Below are 23,554 nucleotides of genomic sequence, written 5' to 3' on the forward strand. Positions count from 1 at the left end.
GCTTTGTTCAGGCGACGTGAGGGGGTCGGCGTGCCTCCGGTGCCTCTATCCCCCTCAGGTGAGTATTGTCCTATTACTCCGGTAAGTCCCAGGATAGGGCCGGACAGATGCATGGGACGGACATGGGCGCGGCTACATCCGGTGTTGAACTCCATACGAATATATATATGCATGTTAAGATGTGCAGGAGGAGTTCATCAACTACAAAATACACACTCGCAATATTGCCCTTACATGTTAGTTAACTCATATGGAGAATAAGTAAATTTTGCACTTAAAAGATAAAAAGGAAGTCGTAACAACATGTATTTATACCTTCACGTCGAAATGAACAAACATGGACAATTCCATAGCAATCCATCAACAATTAGAACGACTTTTAAAAGAGCGCGGTCTCAATTCAATTCCATAATCAGCTTTAAGGCATTCATTTTATATGAAGGATAAAATCATACACAATTTTTGGAGGAACTGATATTTACAAATACATGTAATATATTGTATTTTTTATGTTTTATGAAATCAAGCTATACAGCTATGTCACACATGTACATTCGCTTTTACCATAAATTAATTTGTTTTCACACTGCCTGATTGGTTACATACAGTCAAATAATTTCCATTAAAAATGTATATTGACCAGCTGTGAAAAAACTAGGCATTTTTGAAATAGATTATAATTTACTTTGCCTTGGCATTGTTCAGAAATGTCCAATATATCGCATACAATTGCAACATATATACAAGCAATAACTCAAATTTTGAAAGTAATCATATTATTATTATTATTTCTGAATCAGTGTATTTATTTATTTATTTTTTGTTTCTGATAGGTTGGTCTTCAAAAGATGAAGTTCAATACAGAGTGTATCGCCATTATAAAATAAAAATTCTACCTTTATGATTTCGGTTCAAGCATCAACCTCGGTTGATATTTTTTCTCAAGTTAGTAACACCATATGTCGACCTTATAAAAAGGCTATAACTGTATAGAGTATGCTAATGTTTCCCTGACATGGCTACTATCTTGTATTAGATAACAAGTTTATGCACGGCAATCGAACTTATCGTGACCTCAAAAGATTCATACGTGTATTCACTGGAGTAAGGTGTAATTGCAGAGCGCCGCTGGTGTAGTGGTATCATGCAAGATTCCCATTCTTGCGACCCGGGTTCGATTCCCGGGCGGCGCACATTTTTTATGTCAATATTATGATAATACTTGTTTTTATATTTTGTGTCAGTAACCAATTTCACTCATTCATTCAGAATACTGTCAACAAATACTGAACCATAGATTCAAATGATAACATTTATAATACCTTTGGGAAAGGAATTAATATCATTTTAAACTTGTTTTCCGATCCCAAATCATGACAAAAGGTAAGTATATATGAATGAATATTGAATAAAATATTGATAAACTAATACCAAGTAAATGAATCTTTGTACCCCGGAAAACATACCTGATACCCGTTAAATCAATCTTTGTAACCCCCAAAAAATACCTCGTCCTCCTCCTCCTCCTCCTCAATAAAATTATTAATAATTTCTAAACCAATGGAGTTTACGTGTACAAAGGACCAAGAGTAGAGCCAATGATAATCAATAGTTAGGCCGTGAGCTAATCGTCATGGCAACGGTTACTATAGTCATATATGGATGTGTAAATGAATTGATGTAAAGATAAACATGCACTGCACTATTTCCATACACCATTTAACTAGATCACGTATATATGTGATATAGACTCATAGGTTATGACTCATTAACTTCACAAGCGCCGCTAGTGTAGTGGTATCATGCAAGATTCCCATTCTTGCGACCCGGGTTCGATTCCCTGGCGGCGCAACTTATTTTTATCATGTCTGTGAATCTACTTTTGGTTTATTACTCGAGGCACAAGGGCCTTGAATCTAATTATATTAAATGCATAATGCACGGTTAGGAAGTATCCCGTTACTACAATTGGTACTTCCGATGAGTCGTCAAAAAATGGTTGATATATGCCTAACTGTTCTAGAGACGATGACATTAATACGAACATGTATATATCGAAATGTACATTTATCTGTAAACAATCCTTTATCTTTAGGGTCCCTTTTCAAAATCAATCATGAATCTAGGTTATTGGGAAGAAGTTGTTTAAGTAAAACGTTATGACGAGCGGACAAAATACCGTAATGGACGGACACTGTTTCAAAAGGTAACCTAAATTTCCTTTAAGCAGGTGAGCTGACAACTTGAAGGAAAGACTCACATTTTTTTCTTGATATATATAATCGTAACAAGTCGTGACAGAAGATAACTTCAACTAAACGATAGCAGCAGTGTTATCACTAGTTTCAGTTCATATGTAAGAGCAGTCATCAATGTCAATAGCTACGATCGTATATCACAGTAATAGGAAATGTCAATAACTCTGAGTCGAACATACATCACAATAATTGTAAATGTCAATAGCTACGATCGTATGTCACAACAATCATGAATGTCAATAGGTATGGGCGTAGGCCACAACAACCGTAAATATCAATAGGTATGGGCGTAGGTCACAACAACCGTAAATGTCAGTAGGTATGGACGTAGGTCACTACAACCGTAAATGGCGATAGGTATTGCCGTTCGTCACAACAATCGTAAATATCAATAGGTATGGACGTATGTCACAACAATCGTAAATGTCAGTAGGTATGATCGTGTGACAAAACAATCGTGATGATAATTGTGATCGTTGCTGATAGATAATGAGTCATCAACTTTACACATGTAAGCGCCGCTAGTGTAGTGGTATCATGCAAGATTCCCATTCTTGCGACCCGGGTTCGATTCCCGGGCGGCGCAACTTATTTTTATTATCTACTTGAAAAACAGTTCAAGCCGCCTGTGAATCCACTTTTTGTTTATATCTCGAGGCACAGGGCCTTGAATTTAATTATGATGAATGAAGAATGCACGGTAACAGCAGTATCATCACTAGCTTCAGTTCATATGTCAGAGCAGGCATAATTTTCAACAGCTATGATCGTTTGTAACAGTAATAGTTAATGTCAACAACTACGAGTCAAACATATGTCACAACAATCGTAAATGTCAATAGGTATGGGCGTAGGTCACAACAACCGTAAACGTCAATAGGTATGGGCGTAGGTCACAACAACCGTAAATGTCAATAGGTATGGGCGTAGGTCACAACAACCGTAAATGTCAATAGGTATGGGCGTATGTCACAACAATCGTAAATATCAATAGGTATGGGCGCAGGTCACAACAACTGTAAATGTCAGTAGGTATGGACGTAGGTCACTACAACCGTAAATGGCGATAGGTATTGCCGTTCGTCACAACAATCGTAAATATCAATAGGTATGGGCGTTTGTCACAACAATCGTAAATATCAATAGGTATGATCGTGTGTCAAAACAATCGATGATAATTGTGATCGTTGCTGATAGATAATGAGTCATCAACTTTACACATGTAAGCGCCGCTAGTGTAGTGGTATCATGCAAGATTCCCATTCTTGCGACCCGGGTTCGATTCCCGGGCGGCGCAACTTATTTTTATTATCTACTTGAAACACAGTTCAAGCCGCCTGTGAATCCACTTTTTGTTTATATCTCGAGGCACAGGGCCTTAAATTTAATGATGATGAATGAAGAATACACGGTAACAGCAGTATTATCACTAGCTTCAGTTCATATGTCAGAGCAGGCATATTTTTCAACAGCTATGATCGTTTGTCACAGTAATAGGTGATTTCAATAACTACCAGTCGAACATATGTCACAATAATTGTAAATGTCAATAACTATGATTGTATGTCACAACAATCGTAAATATCAATAGGTATGGGCGCAGGTCACAACAATCGTAAATGTCAGTAGGTATGGGCGTAGGTCACAACAATCGTAAATGTCAATAGCTATGATTGTAAATCACAACAATGATAAATTTCATAATCGTATGTCACAGAAATCGTGATCAATAATTGTGATCGTTACTGATAGATAATGAGTCATAAACATCACACATGCAAGCGCCGCTAGTGTAGTGGTATCATGCAAGATTCCCATTCTTGCGACCCGGGTTCGATTCCCGGGCGGCGCAAATTTTTTATGTCAATATTATGATAATACTTGTTTTTATATTTTGTGTCAGTAACCAATTTCACTCATTCATTCAGAATACTGTCAACAAATACTGAACCGTAGATTCAAATGATAACATTTATAATACCTTTGGGAAAGGAATTAATATCATTTTAAACTTGTTTTCCGATCCCAAATCATGACAAAAGGTAAGTATATATGAATGAATATTGAATGAATATTGAATAAAATATTGATAAACTAATACCAAGTAAATGAATCTTTGTACCCCGGAAAACATACCTGATACCCGTTAAATCAATCTTTGTAACCCCCCAAAAATACGTCCTCCTCCTCCTCCTCCTCCTCCTCCTCCTCAATAAAATTATTAATAATTTCTAAACCAATGGAGTTTACGTGTACAAAGGACCAAGAGTAGAGCCAATGATAATCAATAGTTAGGCCGTGAGCTAATCGTCATGGCAACGGTTACTATAGTCATATATGGATGTGTAAATGAATTGATGTAAAGATAAACATGCACTGCACTATTTCCATACACCATTTAACTAGATCACGTATATATGTGATATAGACTCATAGGTTATGACTCATTAACTTCACAAGCGCCGCTAGTGTAGTGGTATCATGCAAGATTCCCATTCTTGCGACCCGGGTTCGATTCCCGGGCGGCGCAACTTATTTTTATCATGTCTGTGAATCTACTTTTGGTTGATTACTCGAGGCACAAGGGCCTTGAATCTAATTATATTAAATGCATAATGCACGGTTAGGAAGTATCCCGTTACTACAATTGGTACTTCCGATGAGTCGTCAAAAAATGGTTGATATATGCCTAACTGTTCTAGAGACGATGACATTAATACGAACATGTATATATCGAAATGTACATTTATCTGTAAACAATCCTTTATCTTTAGGGTCCCTTTTCAAAATCAATCATGAATCTAGATTTTTGGGAAGAAGTTGTTTAAGTAAAACAAAATACCGTAATGGACGGACGCTGTTTCAAAAGGTAACCTAAATTTCCTTTAAGCAGGTGAGCTGACAACTTGAAGGAAAGACTCACATTTTTTTCTTGACATATATAATCGTAACAAGTCGTGACAGAAGATAACTTCAACTAAACGATAGCAGCAGTGTTTTCACTAGTTTCAGTTCATATGTAAGAGCAGTCATCAATGTCAATAGCTACGATCGTATATCACAGTAATAGGAAATGTCAATAACTCTGAGTCGAACATACATCACAATAATTGTAAATGTCAATAGCTACGATCGTATGTCACAACAATCATGAATGTCAATAGCTACGATTGTATGTCAAAACAACCGTAAATGTCAATAGGTATGGGCGTAGGTCACAACAATCGTAAATGTCAATAGGTATGGGCGTAGGTCACAACAACCGTGAATGTCAGTAGGTATGGGCGTAGGCCACAACAACCGTAAATATCAATAGGTATGGGCGTAGGTCACGACAATCCTAACTATCAATAGGTATGGGCGCAGGTCACAACAACCGTAAATGTCAGTAGGTATGGACGTAGGTCACTACAACCGTAAATGGCGATAGGTATTGCCGTTCGTCACAACAATCGTAAATATCAATAGGTATGGGCGTATGTCACAACAATCGTAAATGTCAATAGGTATGATCGTGTGACAAAACAATCGTGATGATAATTGTGATCGTTGCTGATGGATAATGAGTCATCAACTTTACACATGTAAGCGCCGCTAGTGTAGTGGTATCATGCAAGATTCCCATTCTTGCGACCCGGGTTCGATTCCCGGGCGGCGCAACTTATTTTTATTATCTACTTGAAACACAGTTCAAGCCGCCTGTGAATCCACTTTTTGTTTATATCTCGAGGCACAGGGCCTTGAATTTAATTATGATGAATGAAGAATGCACGGTAACAGCAGTATTATCACTAGCTTCAGTTCATATGTCAGAGCAGGCATAATTTTCAACAGCTATGATCGTTTGTAACAGTAATAGTTAATGTCAATAACTACGAGTCAAACATATGTCACAACAATCGTAAATGTCAATAGGTATGGGCGTATGTCACAACAATCGTAAATATCAATCGGTATGGGCGTATGTCACAACAATCGTAAATGTCAATAGGTATGGGCGTAGGTCACAACAATCGTAAATATCAATAGGTATGGGCGTAGGTCACAACAATCGTAAATGTCAATAGGTATGGGCGTAGGTCACAACAACCGTAAATGTAAATAGGTATGGGCGCAGGTCACAACAACCGTAAATGTAAATAGGTATGGGCGTATGTCACAACAATCGTAAATGTCAATCGGTATGGGCGCAGGTCACAACAATCGTAAATGTCAATAGGTATGGGCGTATGTCACAACAATCGTAAATGTCAATAGGTATGGGCGTATGTCACAACAATCGTAAATGTCAATAGGTATGGGCGTAGGTCACAACAATCGTAAATGTCAATAGGTATGGGCGTATGTCACAAAAATCGTAAATGTCAATAGGTATGGGCGTATGTCACAAAAATCGTAAATGTCAATAGGTATGGGCGCAGGTCATAACAATCCTAACTATCAATAGTTTTGGGCGTAGGTCACAACAACCGTAAATGTCAATAGGTATGGGCGTATGTCACAAAAATTGTAAATGTCAATAGGTATGGGCGTAGGTCACGACAATCCTAACTATCAATAGGTATGGGCGTAGGTCACGACAACCGTAAATGTCAATAGGTATGGGCGTATGTCACAACAATCGTAAATGTCAATAGGTATGGGCGTATGTCACAACAATCGTAAATGTCAATAGGTATGGGCGTATGTCACAACAATCGTAAATATCAATAGGTATGGGCGTAGGTCACAACAATCGTAAATGTCAATAGGTATGGGCGTATGTCACAACAACCGTAAATGTCAATAGGTATGGGCGTATGTCACAACAATCGTAAATGTCAATAGGTATGGGCGTATGTCACAACAATCGTAAATGTCAATAGGTATGGGCGTATGTCACAACAATCGTTAATATCAATAGGTATGGGCGTAGGTCACAACAACCGTAAATGTCAATAGGTATGGGCGTATGTCACAAAAATCGTAAATGTCAATAGGTATGGGCGTAGGTCACGACAATCCTAACTATCAATAGGTATGGGCGTAGGTCACGACAACCGTAAATGTCAATAGGTATGGGCGTATGTCACAACAATCGTAAATGTCAATAGGTATGGGCGTATGTCACAACAATCGTAAATGTCAATAGGTATGGGCGTATGTCACAACAATCGTAAATATCAATAGGTATGGGCGTAGGTCACAACAATCGTAAATGTCAATAGGTATGGGCGTATGTCACAACAACCGTAAATGTCAATAGGTATGGGCGTATGTCACAACAATCGTAAATGTCAATAGGTATGGGCGTATGTCACAACAATCGTAAATATCAATAGGTATGGGCGTAGGTCACAACAATCGTAAATGTCAATAGGTATGGGCGTAGGTCACAACAATCGTAAATGTCAATTGCTATGATCGTGTGTCAAAACAATCGTGATGATAATTGTGATCGTCGTGATAGATAATGAGTCTTCAACTTTACACATGCAATGGATGTGTAAATGAATTGATGCAAAATTAAACATGCACTGCACTATTTCCATACACTATTTAACTAGTTCACGTATATATGTGATATAGACTCATGAGTAATGACTCATTAACTTCACAAGCGCCGCTAGTGTAGTGGTATCATGCAAGATTCCCATTCTTGCGACCCGGGTTCGATTCCCGGGCGGCGCAACTTATTTTTACCATTTACTTGAACTGTAGAGACTCAAGCTGTCTGTGAATTTACTTTTGGTTGATTACTCGAGGCACAAGGGCCTTGAATCTAATTTTATTAAATGCAGAATACACGGTTAGGAAGCATCCCGTTACTACAATTGGTACTTCCGATGAGTCGTTAAAAGTTGGTTGATAAATGCCTAACTGTTCTAGAGACGATGACATTAATACGAACGTGTAAATAATAAAATGTACATTTATCTGTAAAACACTTTCATCTTCAGGGTCCCTTTCAAAAATCCATCATGAATCTAGATAATCGGGAAGAAGGTATTTAAGTAAAATGTATGTCACAACAATCGTAAATATCAATAGGTATTGGCGTAGGTCACAACAATCGTACATGTCAATAGCTATGATTGTATGTCAAAACAATCGTAAATGTCAATAGCTAGTATCGTATGTCACAACAATCGTAAATGTCAATAGCTACGATCGTATGTCACAACAATTCGTTAATAACAATAGCTATGATCGTATGTCACAACAATCGTGATCAATAATTACGATCGTTGGTGATAGATAATAAGTCATAAACTTTACACATGCAAGCGCCGCTAGTGTAGTGGTATCATGCAAGATTCCCATTCTTGCGACCCGGGTTCGATTCCCGGGCGGCGCAACTTTCTTTTTAATATCTTCTTGGAATATATATAGCCTGTGAAACCACTTCTGGTTTATTACTTGAGGCATATGGGTCTTGAATCCAAGGTATTAAAATGAAGAATACACGGAAGGTGGGAATCCGTTGCTACAAGATTCAAGTTTGATGGCCGGGCTAATGTCACTATCAAAAGCTGGTTGATATCTGCCTTATTGTTCTGGAGACGATGTCATTTACTTGTACGAACGTGTAAATATCAAAATGTACATTTACCTGTAAAACAATTTTATCTTCAGGGGCACATTCCAAAATCCTTCATGAATCCAGACTTTTTTTGTCATTGGGAAGAAATTATTAAAGAAAAGTACTTGTAGTTAAAGAAAATACTTTGGCAAATGGACAAAAGACCGTAATGGAGGGACGCTGCTTTAGAAGGTAGCCTAAATTTACTTTGAGCAAGTGAGCTGACTACTTAAAAGAAAGACCCGCCATTTTTCTTGAACTATACAACCAAAAGGCGTAACAATCGTAAGTATCAATAGCCATGATTGCATGTCACAACAATCGTAAATGTCAATAGCTACGATTGTATGTAAAAAACAATCGTAAATGTCAATAGCTATAATCGTATGTCAGAACAGTCTTCATGAATCAAGACTTTTTTTGTTATTGGGAAGAAGATGTTAAAGAACAAGAGGCCCATGAGCCTTAATGGTCACCTGCGATTTGAATTATTTCAATTAATTTAATTGACCCTTTTTGGCCCAACCCAACAGTTTCAGGGGTCAGTCAGGGCCAACATGTGCATACCATTAAGCTTTCATCCCATGTTGATAATGCTAAAAAAGTTAGAATGAATTCCAATAGAAATCCAACAAATAATTGTCAAAACTGTGATTTCCCAATATAAACTACAGTAAAGTTTACCCCTTCCCCAGGGGAAAACATGAGAACCCAGGGTCATGAAATTCACAACTATGGTAAAGCACCTTAAGACGACCCTTCCATCTATGAAAGAGTGTTTGATTCCACCATATCTGAGAGTAGAGAAGAATATTTTTGAAGTTTTAGTCAATTTGACCCTTTTTGGCCCCGCCCCTCAGGCCCTGGGGGGGTCAGTCGGAGCCAACCTGTCTATACCAACAAACAGTCATCCCACGCTGACAATGTTATCCAAGTTAGAATAAATTCCAATAGAAATAAAACAAATAATTATCAAAATTGTGATTTTCCTATATAAACTATAGTAAAGTTTACCCCCTCCCCAGGGGCAATCATGAGACCCCAGGTTCATGAAATTCACAATTTTGGTAAAGCACCTTACGACCCGTCCATTTATGGAGGTGTTTCATTCCGCCATATATGAGAGTAGAGAAGAAGATTTTTGAAATTTTAGTCAATTTGACACTTTTTGGCTCTGAGACTTTGTCTCAGGTGACCTAAAAATGCTTGTTGTTAATATAAAGAAAAATACTGTAGTGAATGGACAAAGGACTGTAATGGATGGATGCTGCTTAAGAAGGTAACCTAAATTTCCTTTTTAAGCAGGTCAGCTGAACACTTAAAAAAAAGGCCGCTCGATATTTTCTTGACATATAATCGTTACAAGTCGTGAAAGAAAATCAACTTCAACCAACGTCTTTAATCATATTAGTGATAATATACAATGAAATGTTTTACGCAATTTCAATTTATTTGATCATTTTACAGCAGTATTAACACAAGTTTCAGATAATATGTCACAACAACCATAGTCCACAATAGCTATGATCGTATATCACAAGCATAGTTTCATGTATTTGTGAAAGTCTACTTTAATTAATGAACTCTCGGCCAATCAAACGCGACGTTAGACACAAGGACGTCATTTTGACCTTATGGATGATATCATATCAATTTTATTTTTGAAAATACTTTTTACAAACAAGATGAAAGTAATTTAATACAGATGCTATGCATTGTAAAGGTTATAAAAACTATGTATAAGCATTATGCAATAATAATAAAATAACATAATTTACAACTGATTTGTGAATATAAAATCCAACAGGATCGTGGAATAATTTATATGGAATTAACTGTGTTAAAAACAATGTGTTCCGATGACCAGGACATGCAGTATAATCATAAAGTGATCAAGTACACATTTATTATAACAAGTATTGAAGCTAACCATGTCTATTTCAGTCTCATGATTTGAATCACTTTTTGGAAACAAAGCAACTCATGTTCTACTGAAAACCTGAAAATATGGGTATAAGAACTGTACTAGGTGATTAATACTGAACATATTCAAATCTCATATGGTTAATGATATTCTTGGACAGGTTTAAAAAAGTATCATGAAATTTAAATTAGTTGTACACCTACCAGATACTATTTAATAGGGCATTTATAATCAATATTTATCAATACATGTATTTATCATCCTCAATATCTCTCTTGACTAGCAATGTGAAAACATGATCAAGATGTCACTGAAATCATACTTCGTTTAAGGGGCATCTAAACAGCAAATCCAGTCAAAACATTGATATTTTACAGGCCTATAAATCCCCATTATGGTGCAATGTCACAGAAGTAACATGATGAACGTTTAGTATGTATCATGGCAAACCGTGGGACTTGCTGTTGACATGTAATTTGTTAAGCTGTTTGTAAATTTCAACAAAACGTAAGAAAAATGCATGTTTCAGGGGGACATAATTAACTCATTTGTATCCCATATATTACACAAACTTGCCATGTCGTTTTGCTCACAAGTGTCTAAAGCACAAAATAGGAGCATTGGTTTGTCCAGCTTTGACGTTTTTATATGTATAAACGCTGTTTTTATTTTGACCTTGAATTGCAAATGGCGGTCGTGAGTGATATCACACAAATATGGCATATTAGGAGGTATTTAAAACATCAAAAATGCTCTTATTAGACAATATAAAGTATTCTTGATGTGGCAAGAAGACTGCTTTTATGGAAAAATGTTCAACCGTTGAGTTTGGGGTAAAATAAGCCTATTTCTGAAAAAGGCTCCAAACTCACAGGTTTAACAAATTGACTTCAAAATGTTCATGTTACTATGATAAGATGTCTTAAAAGTACGATTTAGGAGTATTGTTATTAACTGAAATGCCTCCTCTAAGCCATATTTATGTAATATTATTCTCAGCCGCCATTTGCATTTCAAGGTCAAAACAAAATAAGTGTTTATACGTACATACAGTAAAATCCGGTCAAACAAATGCTCCTACCGTGTGCTATAGACACTTGTGAACATAACAGCATGGCTATTTTTCAGGTTTGATCATTTGCGTGACTTAGAATTATTCCATGCTACATCTTACCACAAAGTTACTCTATAGAAGAAACTGGTAGTATCTATAGCATATGATTGGTGATTGTAAGAAGCTACATGTCCAAACAAACATTTTGGTATATTACATCACATTTTTTGTGCAAATCTTTAGGTATTTATTCGTATTTGAAATTCAACACTATTCTGCTATATAGATGACCCTTAAAAAGACGTAGAATGTGCTAAAAAAATGAAATTACTCCATAAAAGCACTGAATGACCATCTCACCTAAAAACGTCCATGTCTTAATCCAGATACTGTTTCTTATTATTGAACTTTAGAATAACAACGTAGTAATAATCATTATTTTGTCGAAATTTTTTTATGGATTGTCTGATGTAGTTCTTGGCCCATCAAATACAAGGTCAAACTGGAAAACGCTGACTGATAAAGTCCATTGCCTATCATGACAAGGTCAGACTGGTAATCCCTTACTGATATAGTTCCTGGCCCGACAAGGTCAGATTGGTAACCCTTACTTATGTTATTCCTGGCCTGAAAAGGTCAGACTAGTAATCCCTCACTGATGTAGTTCCTGGTCTGACAAGATCAGACTGGTAACCCTTATTGATGTTGTTCCTGGCCTGACAAGGTCAGATTGATAACCCCTTACTGATCAAGTTCCTGGTCTGACAAGGTCTGACTGGTGACCTCTGACCCATGTTTATACGTTCCTGGTCTGACAAGGTCACACTGGCGACCTAGGCCTCTGACTGATGAAGTTCATGGCTTGGTCTGACAAGATCATGCTGGTGACCACTGATGATGAAGTTCATGGCTTGGTCTGACAAGATCATGCTGGTGACCTCTGATGATGACGTTCATGGCCGGGCAAGGTCAGATAGGTGACCTCTGACTCCAGTCATTCCAGGCCTGAAAAGGTCACACTAATGCCATCTGGATTATCTGAAGTCAATCCAATCCCAGCCTGACAAAGTTATACTGGTGGTTCCTGATTCGTAGACGACTCCCAAAGCTCGAGAAGTCTCTTGTTACCAACTCCGTTGAAAGGATTGAACTTGAAGTTGACAAGTTTATGTAACTTGTAATGGAAGTGCATTTGGAGTATCTCAACACTAGTCTGTGGTATACCTGCCTTCAAAGGAGACATCTGGGGAAAAATTAGAAAACTAATCAATAATATATCGTTCATCAATAAATCAAATTATAGATTTATATATTCTGGTCACATGCTTTTTCAATCAGATATATTAATGCCTCAAACACTTTTATCTTTATTATTTGCATTGTCATTCAAAATAAGTGAAATGAAGTGGACAGTGATCATTTCAAAGAATGTGAAATTTGATGAAACTATTTTGTACAGTTTATACACTTAGAGCAACAGTTTCAGGAAATTTGATTCAAACCAAAACTTAGGGCAAATTTGTTGCAAATAAACTGGTTTAGGTTTGGGTTTATGGTTTAAACCTGGTTTTCAAAACGGTTTGTAAACTAAAACTGGTTTGCTCTTGAGAAACAAATGCGAAATTCTAGTTTTCAATATGGTGTCTTTGGGAGAAAAAGCTTCAGAGCAGTATTTAAAACGTTAATACCTCCTGAACGCACAAAAATCCCCCGAATCCCAAATTATGTTGAAGACATACTTCCACAATTCAATGACAGGGAAACGCATGCAGTTCTAGCAGACTTTCTTTAAAACACAAGGGAACACTATCATACCAATGGGAAAACAATTATTAATATTTATAATTTATATTTTATTTGTCCAGTCAAATGACACTACAAGCCATAGCTGGCAAGTTTGGAGCACGTAGCGCACTTCAAGAGCACATTCTGCATGTGTGTTGACAACATTCGCCATCTTGTTTTCAGAAACGAAACCTTCCAAACCACAACCGGTGGTGGTTTGAATGGTTTAATAAACTAGTTTAGGTTTATCAGAAACAAATGAATGAACCGGTTTCAGTTTAAATGTGGTTTGAAACTGGTTTACTCAACAAATGGAAAGTTTACAGAACCGGTTCGAAACTAAAACTGGTTTTAGGAGAACAAATTCGCCCTTAGTATTAATTGGCATGACTTTTAGTGGTGTGTACTGTATTGCATTTTATTTGCAATGATTGACCATTTAGAAACTTGGGAGGATTTTTGTAGAGACATCGATTGTTATCAATAATTCAATTATTTTCCACAATTCAAAATTGATCATACTCTCAACATCCTGACAAAATTACCGTGATGTAAGGAATGTTGCACTTGGCAAAATAATTCTTGGCCATTGCATACTCGCCGAGGAGCTCGCCCGTGTTGACACAGACATGCTCTGGAAACTGCAACTTGATGAAGATCCTAAAACAAACATCAATTATGTCTAATATAATTTCTTATTACATAAAACCAACAAGCACTTCATATTCCACTGTCAATCAGTGTAATCTTTAAAATTTTGAATTTATCTGACCTAGAAATGAAGATCACAATCACAAAATACACCTATGCAGATTAAGGCCATGTGTTCAGACAATTAAAGGGGCATTCTTTCGTTTGGACATCAGAAACATGCACAATTTCTATTGATGAAATCTATGTATCTATGTCCGAGCGATGATTATATGAGTGTTTGTGCCTATATGTAATGAAATTAACACCAAAATGTACAGGAAAGAGGCGTATCGTGTACAAATATTGTAAGTCTTTGCGATATTTCAGGTTGAATTAAGAATTTTTCAGGACTTAATACTCAAAGAACTTTAATTTATCTTGAGAGTAAAACTGTCGTGTGTAAAGATTATAACTTTTGCAACTTGGAAAAATAAATATTTTCTAGTAAGTTAATTTTGACGACCTAAACTTAATTCAAACGAAGGACTGTCCCTTTAAAGCAGATTTTACGAGACAAATTTCAAGAATATGTGAACAAGTACATTGTACTTCACTGGTTAAAAAAACAGCCAGATTTATGATTATGGAGGAGAATGATTTACTTCATGTGGCTATGAGTTTGGTATCGATTAAGTTACTATACCTGTGACCTTTCAACCAAAAGGTTCAAATCTATTAGCCTACTTCATACTTAATTAATCCTTAATAAGCCAGTGAATTTTGGGGGGACAAAGAAGATGAATCTTCCTTGCGACTGTTATTTGTTATATATGTTGACAAAGTATGCGAGAAAAAAACAAACATGATCCCATGTACCAATAGAAGGTTTTATCCAGCATTTTCAGCCCCAACAAGTAACTGCGCAAATTACATGGGTTTTTTACGGTATTCTAAAAAAGTGAAATATCCCCTTACACATTGTAAGTTTCAGGTAACTTGGACTGTGATTTGTAAATCTTCCAGGAAACTTCATTTCTGTTCTCGTCCACGATCAACATGAAATCTGAAAAAAAAATCCCTATATATTACAGCTGAAGTTTATACGAAACTTGTTCCCCTTCACCCAAGGATGCTTCACCAGACCAAATATCTATCAAATCCAAATCTTTTCATTCCTACTGAAGAATTTGTTTTTGAAGAATTTGCTCAATTACTCTTATTGGGCCCCAAGTGGCCAAGACCTGTCATTTATACAAAATTGGATCTCCTTCCCCCCACGGGCACTTCAGATCAAAGTTGATCAAAATTCACTCAGTTGATCATGATGTCTATCATGAGTAGCAATTTTGGATTAGGTGAGCTAATAAAAGCCTGATACTATTCTCCATAAAAGGTTTATAAATATTAAAGTACCAGCATATTACATAGTGAAATCATAACGATTATCAATTAATAAAAACCTTAAAATAAAAAATGACAATATGGGTAAATTAAGATAATAAAAGATTGAAGTAAAACTGGTTTGTGGATATATATTTCTTTTTTTACCTATTAGAAATGCCTTGAATTTCACACTGCTAATGACAGGATATTTCAACAGAGATGACAATGCCTCCTTTGCAATCTGAAACGTCGTGTCTGAAATTCAAAAGAAAATGTTAGTTTCATTTTATATCATATAATCAATTTGTTATAACTTTTTTGCTTCAATTGCACATTAAATATCTAATAAACTGTAATTGTCCATGATGGTTGATAAAAAGTTGCTTGTATAGATGAAAACTGTAGCTGAGACCATTATTCAGTACATTGATTTTACCCCTCTGCTACATGGATACTGCCCCCATTGCATGATCGTAAGAGGCGACTGAATTTGGGATCTTATCTTTTCTCTTCTATCTTAAAAAACTTTTTTCTTCCTAATATCTCCCTTGACAATGCCTCACTTTTGACCTTTAGTTGAGCGTTCGCCCCTGTGAGGAAGGCTTTGGGTTCTGTCCCTTGGCCGAGACATACCAGAGTCTTTAAAAATGGTAGTTGCTACTCCTGCTTAGCGCTCAGCATATTAGGAGTGGGACGACTGGTTCACCCGTTGTCAGTATAATGTGACCGGGTGGGGTGTGCTGCTAGGTGTCTTCGGCAGTATGCTCCAGTGAGGTAGCACTATAAATCGGCAAAAGTTCCGGCCTACCACAAGGAGACTTCACACAAACATACTGCAGCCTCCCGAAACACACATACGCACTCGCCACACGCATGCATGTCGCACGCACGGGAGGCCGTCCTTAAATGACCTTAGCTGTTAATAGGACGTTAAACAAAATAAACCAAACCAAACCAAACATGGAATCAACACTGGGAATTCTGGCTAACTAGCTTTTCACCTATATAATTAACCAATAATGTTTAAGAGAAGTTCTGAGAACTAGAACATCTCACTACCTGTGTGGTATATTGCAGCTAGTATTTACCAACTAGTTTTACGACATCAACGGCCATTGATGAGAAAGAAATCTTGACCAATCCTGTACAGAAAACCATTCAAACATCCATCACTTACAGTTTCTTTGATTTTCAGTTCTGTTTTCCACTTTGATGCCACGTACATGCATCAGGACCGAGAAATCTGTCTGGGAACTGTTGGTGGCTAAAGCTCGTCGATACCAAAATACATCTGAAAATGATATTGACAAAAGAGATTATTATTCTTGTTACAAGTGTTAATCAGGAAACCTTCCTGAGTGAGTATCAAACATAAATTTTATTTACAAAGATTGCATTTAGAGTGCACGTGTAATACACTGTACTTCTATACAACAAATAAAAGAAGACAGGTACACGATACATTTAAATTTAGTGCTTCAATAATTACTTTAATCATTTCAACAAATATATAGTGTCCAAATTTTGTTTTAGGGAGAGGGGATGCAAAGGCTAAATTGACAGATAAACCATTTCAATTGTTGGCATTTCCACTGAACTGTGGGGTTGTTTTAATAGATCACTGTGATAGCAAGAGCATAGCTAGTCTTGCAAATGTTTGTCAATAAATAATTAAAATATAAAAATTAGTATTGTTTTGCATATTGGATAAATATGATTTATATTGTCCATTTGATGGAATTGATTTGCGCTACTCAACCTTAATTGACATCATTCATAAATAGCTTAAAAATCTCTCGATATCTTCAAAAGCGCAAAAAAAAGAGTTAAAGTTCATAACATGTCATCAAAAAGCAGGGTTTTCAAAAAAAATAAATCTTTCAGCTTAACTCCGGGAGTGGATAATATAACCTTATAACCTCACAGGGACCCTAATGTCAAGTATCAGTATATAGTACAATTATGAGGATATGTTAATGCCTTTCAACACTTTCACCAAAAACTTAGATTAAGTTATAAAATCAATGCAGATGCCAACACCAGGCCTAACTAGATATGGTGACAACACAATTAGCTCTCCCTCTTCTTCAAAGGGACAAGCTAAAAAGGAATTTTAGCAGAAATGTTGATGACTGCATCAAAAAGCCATTGTTATTACCTGATCTGTCAAATGGTTCAGTTGACCAGGACTTTTTTCTAGCAAGACTTCTAAGAACAGCTGAATGTCTGTCTAGCCATAAGAATGAACACATCAGTTTGTAAACATCAACACCTTCAAAATTGTCAAATTCTTTCGGTACATATTTATCGGCAGCTTGGAAAAATGCCATTTGTTTTCTTGGCTCATATCCAAAGAAACCATATGGTTTCAAAATCTGGTACAGGTCAGTCGCAGAATAAGTTTGTCCACATTCCAGAAAATGTGCTGCAGCAGAATCCATAATTACTGGACTAAGGTATCGAATCCTGCAGAAGTATTCCATGGTTTGACCCAGTAGTTCATTTTTCACTTGCGTTCCTTTACTGAAAATGTATTTTTCAAGGGCGTAGATTAAGTCAACATTGTGTTTCTTGGTCTCTTGGAAATAGATAAGAACATTCATCAAGTCTTCTGTCTTTATTTCATGGATGTGGTGCAAAGTCCACTTGGCGATGTTAGATGCTAATGTGTCATTCTGACATTGGAGACGTGACAAACTTGCAGAGATCTTGCCAATACCCCTACTGCCAAGCTGCCATCCAGATCGTACCAAATGATTCTCAATTATTTCCAATAGCTTGTCAGTGATATCCATGTTGGCTGGCACATGATCCAGGTATTTTAATAGGTCATCCATGTCTAGTTCTGTGTATCTGCTAGTGACATGTAGCCAGATGTCTTGCAGAATATCTGTGTATTTCGCATCTTGCAGTAACTCAGTCAGACTAAATACTGCATATTTACCCAGTGTATCATCCTCCATCTTCTTCTGTATAAGATTTAATATGAATTCTTTGATATCTGATTCAGGCTCATTCTCCTCCAGGAACTGTCTAGCAAGTTCAACTAAATTTTCATCACTCAGTGTGTCAATGTTTCGTTGTGCAATCCCAAAAAGCTGCCGCATGATTACTTTGCTCACAAAAGACTTCCCTGGCTTTTTCTGCTTGTCCCTCCTCTGTTTCTCCAAGACTTTCAGTTTAATCAGGGACAGAGCTGCTGCATGACTGGTCAGTGTATCAGGTTGAATATCTAACAAATGTAAGACTTCACCTATCGATTCACATTCATCAAGTCTTTCCATATATATCATTTCTTCCTCTGACAATTCTGGGATTAGGTTGTCATAATTTTCATCTTGTATTATCTTGTCACCAATGTGTCGCATAATAATAGGAACATCAAAAATGCCATCGGCCCTTTGAGCTATTGCTCTAGAAATGGAGTATAGCTTTTTACGATTTCTATCGTTGGAGGCATTTGAAGAACATTGCTGACACCTGGTTTTTGAAGTTGTTACCAGGCCAAGATTTCTCTCCAACAACCTTCTGCTACATAGTGTAACCAGTTGTTTCACTGAAATCTGCAACATTGTGGAAGAAATGGATAAGGACATCTTTACAGTTGAATCCTTTGCCTTGGGGTGACTATCTGGAACCAATCTGAAATGGTAATTTATGAATATATATAAACAGACATTAATACATGTTCTCCATTTTATTAGATCAGGGAGAAGTCTTGATTTCACTATTCTAGTAGTATTTCACTATAATAGCTATGTAACTTTGTAAACAGTAGCAAATCACATTACGTCTACAAGAAAAGGTATCCTTATGTGATTCCAGGCGAGAGTTTAATATGTTATGGCCAACACTGGCTTATACGTATACTGGTAGCATAATATCGAAGTCTGATGTCTGCGCCTGCAGAGGAAAGTCGGACTAGTAGACAAAGCGATTATAAGATCACACCTTTCTCTGGTTACGAGTATCTACAAACGTTAGGCTTCATCACAGGAATCGAATGTTCTGTTAATTAATGTCGATTCCAGTGGTTGTATAACCCGTTTTACGCAGCTAAAATGATTGTATATATAAGCTTATGTCCAAATTCAGAATACCAAGACACGCTTCATACGAGCTATTATCTTGCTTCACAGATATAGAGGTAGAGTGAGAGCCAATACCGTACCGATCATGTAGTCTAGTAGAGTCAAGTTACATAAATTTTCTTACCATCAGACCCAATACGCACATGTCTTCTGTTACGAAAAAGAACCAAACAATGATTGATAATCTACCAAATAATAAATTATAACAACTTATTATTTTTGGATTGATAAAAATAAAAAAAATATTCCTTCTCATAACCATATCATTACATTATAAATGATTTTGTGATAATACTGCATTTTGATTTTGAAAGTAGGCATATAATTGAATAAACAAATAATTGAATAAAATACCTTTGAGGCTATCACGTTGAACGCCTGCGGTTCACGGGATAACCTAACACATGCGACGTAGTTGTCTTAATCAGGTTTATCAGTAGTAGTCCTAAGATGTACAATAGTACGTATAAGAGAACCAGAGACATATCTTATACATATATGTCTCTGAGAGGACCAAGTAAATATACTTGTTGTTGATCAAATTACTTTTGACATCGATGTACGCTCAGTAGCATGAAAGGCCGTTCATGTCGAGATAAATTTAAAGCCCATTAAATGTTAAAAAGAAAAAAAACGCATTATATAAGTTTTTGATTTATGTGTAAATACATATATTTTAAATAAGCTATTCTAAATGATCGAAGTTACCCTCCACGGCAATATTCTAGATGCGGGTAACTTCGATCACACGTAATCGAAGCCAATATGCACGATCATTTTATGATTATTTGTAAAATGGGTCGTTTGCTTCTTTGAAAACTATTTTGAAAATAAGATAATATTTCAGAAGTAGTTCTCCGTACCAAACTAGATCCTTCAGTCACAAATGAATATGTGGTTCCAGGCATCAAACTTGTATGTTAAAAAAGGGGCGTGGTTGTTAAAAAGGGGCGTGGTCAACTGTAGGCTACCGGTACATGTGGTTTACAGGATGAAGTACATTTGTATCGTATTATCCCCGGGATATCAGTTGTTGGGATGCATCACTGGGGCTACCGGCATCTAGAAGTTGGAGAGGGATATTTGCTCCAAAGGGAACCGGAAAACCCTAAAGATATTAACGCGATCGCTGTTGCCTCCAAAGATGGAAAGAAGAGGGCGTACATAACGAGGAATCATGCCTTTGTCATTACTAAACTTTTTAAACTCGGTATATCCCACACATGGCGGTTAAAACCACAGGGGCTTGGCACGATTTTCCAAATGATAGTCCATATATATATGTATATGATACTATATACATATATATATGGACTATCATTTGAAAAATCGTGCCAAGCCCCTGTGGTTAAAACCCAAAGAAGAGGCTAAAGTGAAGTATAAACGTGTAGGTCCACAACAAAAGTATATAGTCGGATGTAAGGTACATGACGAGAGCAAACTTCAAGGGGCAATCAACATTCTGTCTTCTTTTGGAATCCAATATGAAGTAAAATCGAACTAGAAAAAAATGTGTGGACAATTTACACTTTGTCTTTGAAAGTTTAATAGATATAGCATGAACGCCAATCTGATGTGTTGCTGTGATTTGTTGTTTATTTAATTTTCTTTGCAGTTTTATCACTATGCTAAACGTGTACACATGCATGTAAGCTCAATTTTCTTTCTCAAGCTTAAACTATTTTTTTTTTAAATATTGAAGATCAGTATTCAGCAAAAAAAGTACATGTACGTACTACAGGTCAACTTTCCCAATACGATAACGGCGACGTATACATAATAGAAATTGTATCGGTGCCGAGCCGTTTGTTACTTGATAAATTGTATACCATACACACAATCATACATTATTCCGATAACACAAGACAATCATGTACTATAATTTATTACTAACTTGATACCAGCAAATACACAATAACGCCATTCTTACAAGTCACGAACAAATATATGGTCATTTATTTCTTCGACATCACAGAGCCACTATAATATTATCATATAATCATTTTGATTCACTTTTGTACTGACATACATTTTTATTATTGAAGCAAACATTTTAGAGAATACAGGAGAGTAGTTATCTCATTTCGATCAGTTGAAATATGGAAACATTTTGTCATAATACAGACGTCTCATCATAACAATATAGTGTATTTGATATTTCGTCAATATAAATATCATCAGAAAAATTAACAGTAGAACACTTTCGTAAAAAGTCTACGTTATTAACAATGGGTGGCGTAATTGACAACAACAAATATAGAGAATTTATCTATGATACAAATGTAAGTGACTAGGACAAATGGATAGTATCTAAGAGTTAAAACGTAGACTCCATACTACGAGTACAACCAATATAAGTCATTATATTATTCATTATCGGGTTGTTAAAGATATCTTAACGATCACTGTACGTACTACTAGTATTTAAAATGTTGATAATTAGGTGCATATTAAATTTAATTCAAATCATTGTTCGTTGTATTGTACATTTGAAGTCGTCTGAAGTTAAGGCAAAATAGTATACTAGTAGAAATGTATATGTATAGACAAAACAGAAGAATGTACATATTCGCATACACCACACAGACGTGGAATAAAATTTATCTTTGTTATCAATCCGACGGGTTCTGATGTTATACTGGAGATATAAGGTATACGTTATCGCAAGATCGTCAGAAAAATTCGGACTGCATGCTTACATTATAACAAACAATAATATCAGAGACGTATATGAAGAAAGGAAAAAACAAACTTGACACCGCCCAAAGTGCTGTCGTTGTATCTGAACTTTCTACCAATAATGTATAGTCGTCCCAATTGAATGGATGATTATTGAAGGTGGAATTATTTGATATCAACTTTATTCGAGCCTGTGAGTGAAGCTTTCAGTCAAAATCGATATGTACAACTTCCCAAATATATGTGAACCCGGAAGTGATCGAAGTTGCCCGAAGTGCTGATCGAATTTACCCGACGCATGATCGAATTTACCCGACTCGTAGTTTTGACACATTTTTTCCCTTCTAAACTCCAATTATAGAGGAAGACAATGTAGTTTTTGTATTTTGGGAGCATTCGACCCTATTTTCATTTACGTAAGCAACGCAGAGCCTAGAATCGATCATGTGACCTCTCAAATCCCGAGAGAAACTGAAGTGATCGAAGTTACCCGACTTTCCCCTAGCATCTAAAGCGTTAACAAATCAACATTAAAACGTGTTAAACCAGATATATATACAGTACAGTACTAATATAGTATATAAGTCTCTGGTTAAACGTGTTAGGGTAAATTAACCTAATTCCAGCGTATCACCTACTTCCAGGCACTTTTTTACTCGAACAAATATGCTATTTACTGACCTACCAAATGCCCTTGAATATGATGTTTAATGATGTAGGGGGCTTAAATTTTCTAGTTTTTTGCAATGTTGTAAGTGGCCTTAATGATAATCAAGTTTATAAGGCGGGATTTTTTTATGCTGCTTTCCTGGGCTGTACAAGGTCAGATTTCAAAGGTGATTTTTGAGAATTTATTCATATCCCACTTCATACATTCTGATTCTATGATAACATATAAATGCTTAAAAGGAAATTCAATATCTTCAATTTGTCAAAATGTATCATAAGCTGTAATAATCAGCACTGGAAATGTTGTAATATCTGCATAATGATAAGGTCAATGAACCCATCCTCCCTGGATTTGGGAACAAACTTCTTTTTTTTCTCAAAGATCATAATGTCATATTAGAAAGTTTACAATAGCGTAAATATAAGAATATATTTGGAATAGATATAAGAGCTGTATATAGGCCTAGGCCTTACCAACAATCACATTATTAAAGTATCACTATACAATATTGTTGA

At 36.2% G+C, this 23,554-nt stretch overlaps 1 protein-coding gene and 9 non-coding genes across 10 annotated transcripts; 9 read left to right on the top strand and 1 right to left on the bottom strand.

The window, feature by feature from the left end:
• Positions 1 to 1,122: 1,122 nt before the first annotated feature.
• Trnag-ccc lies at positions 1,123 to 1,193 on the top strand. The gene has a single exon. It is a non-coding gene; the product is annotated as a tRNA-Gly (tRNA).
• Positions 1,194 to 1,780: 587 nt separating this feature from the next.
• Trnag-ccc lies at positions 1,781 to 1,851 on the top strand. The gene has a single exon. It is a non-coding gene; the product is annotated as a tRNA-Gly (tRNA).
• Positions 1,852 to 2,773: 922 nt separating this feature from the next.
• Trnag-ccc lies at positions 2,774 to 2,844 on the top strand. The gene has a single exon. It is a non-coding gene; the product is annotated as a tRNA-Gly (tRNA).
• A 640-nt stretch (positions 2,845 to 3,484) lies between these two features.
• Positions 3,485 to 3,555, top strand: Trnag-ccc. Its single transcript has one exon. It is a non-coding gene; the product is annotated as a tRNA-Gly (tRNA).
• A 484-nt stretch (positions 3,556 to 4,039) lies between these two features.
• Trnag-ccc lies at positions 4,040 to 4,110 on the top strand. Its single transcript has one exon. It is a non-coding gene; the product is annotated as a tRNA-Gly (tRNA).
• Positions 4,111 to 4,717: 607 nt separating this feature from the next.
• Trnag-ccc lies at positions 4,718 to 4,788 on the top strand. Its single transcript has one exon. It is a non-coding gene; the product is annotated as a tRNA-Gly (tRNA).
• A 1,058-nt stretch (positions 4,789 to 5,846) lies between these two features.
• Positions 5,847 to 5,917, top strand: Trnag-ccc. Its single transcript has one exon. It is a non-coding gene; the product is annotated as a tRNA-Gly (tRNA).
• A 1,940-nt stretch (positions 5,918 to 7,857) lies between these two features.
• Positions 7,858 to 7,928, top strand: Trnag-ccc. The gene has a single exon. It is a non-coding gene; the product is annotated as a tRNA-Gly (tRNA).
• A 596-nt stretch (positions 7,929 to 8,524) lies between these two features.
• On the top strand, positions 8,525 to 8,595 carry Trnag-ccc. Its single transcript has one exon. It is a non-coding gene; the product is annotated as a tRNA-Gly (tRNA).
• Positions 8,596 to 12,096: 3,501 nt separating this feature from the next.
• LOC117329576 lies at positions 12,097 to 19,862 on the bottom strand. The gene is made up of 7 exons (XM_033887583.1): positions 19,815 to 19,862; positions 17,758 to 19,241; positions 16,777 to 16,890; positions 15,765 to 15,854; positions 15,192 to 15,279; positions 14,129 to 14,243; positions 12,097 to 13,041 (listed from the first exon to the last, which is right to left on the bottom strand). The coding sequence occupies exons 2-7, from the start codon at positions 19,193 to 19,195 to the stop codon at positions 12,868 to 12,870; spliced, it is 2,019 nt and encodes a 672-aa protein (XP_033743474.1). The 5' UTR covers positions 19,196 to 19,241; positions 19,815 to 19,862; the 3' UTR covers positions 12,097 to 12,867.
• Positions 19,863 to 23,554: the final 3,692 nt, after the last annotated feature.

This window comes from Pecten maximus, chromosome 6, assembly GCF_902652985.1.
Source record: "Pecten maximus chromosome 6, xPecMax1.1, whole genome shotgun sequence".
NCBI lineage: Eukaryota > Metazoa > Mollusca > Bivalvia > Pectinida > Pectinidae > Pecten > Pecten maximus.

Coding starts and splice junctions, on each gene's coding strand:
- LOC117329576 (XM_033887583.1), bottom strand. CDS start 19,195: ATGTCCTTATCCATTTCTTCCACAATGTTGCAGATTTCAGTGAAACAA. Junction 15,855..16,776: donor AACTGAAAATCAAAGAAACT/GTAAGTGATGGA, acceptor TTTGAATTTCAG/ACACGACGTTTCAGATTGCA. Junction 14,244..15,191: donor TTACCTGAAACTTACAATGT/GTAAGGGGATAT, acceptor TGTTTGTTTTAG/GATCTTCATCAAGTTGCAGT.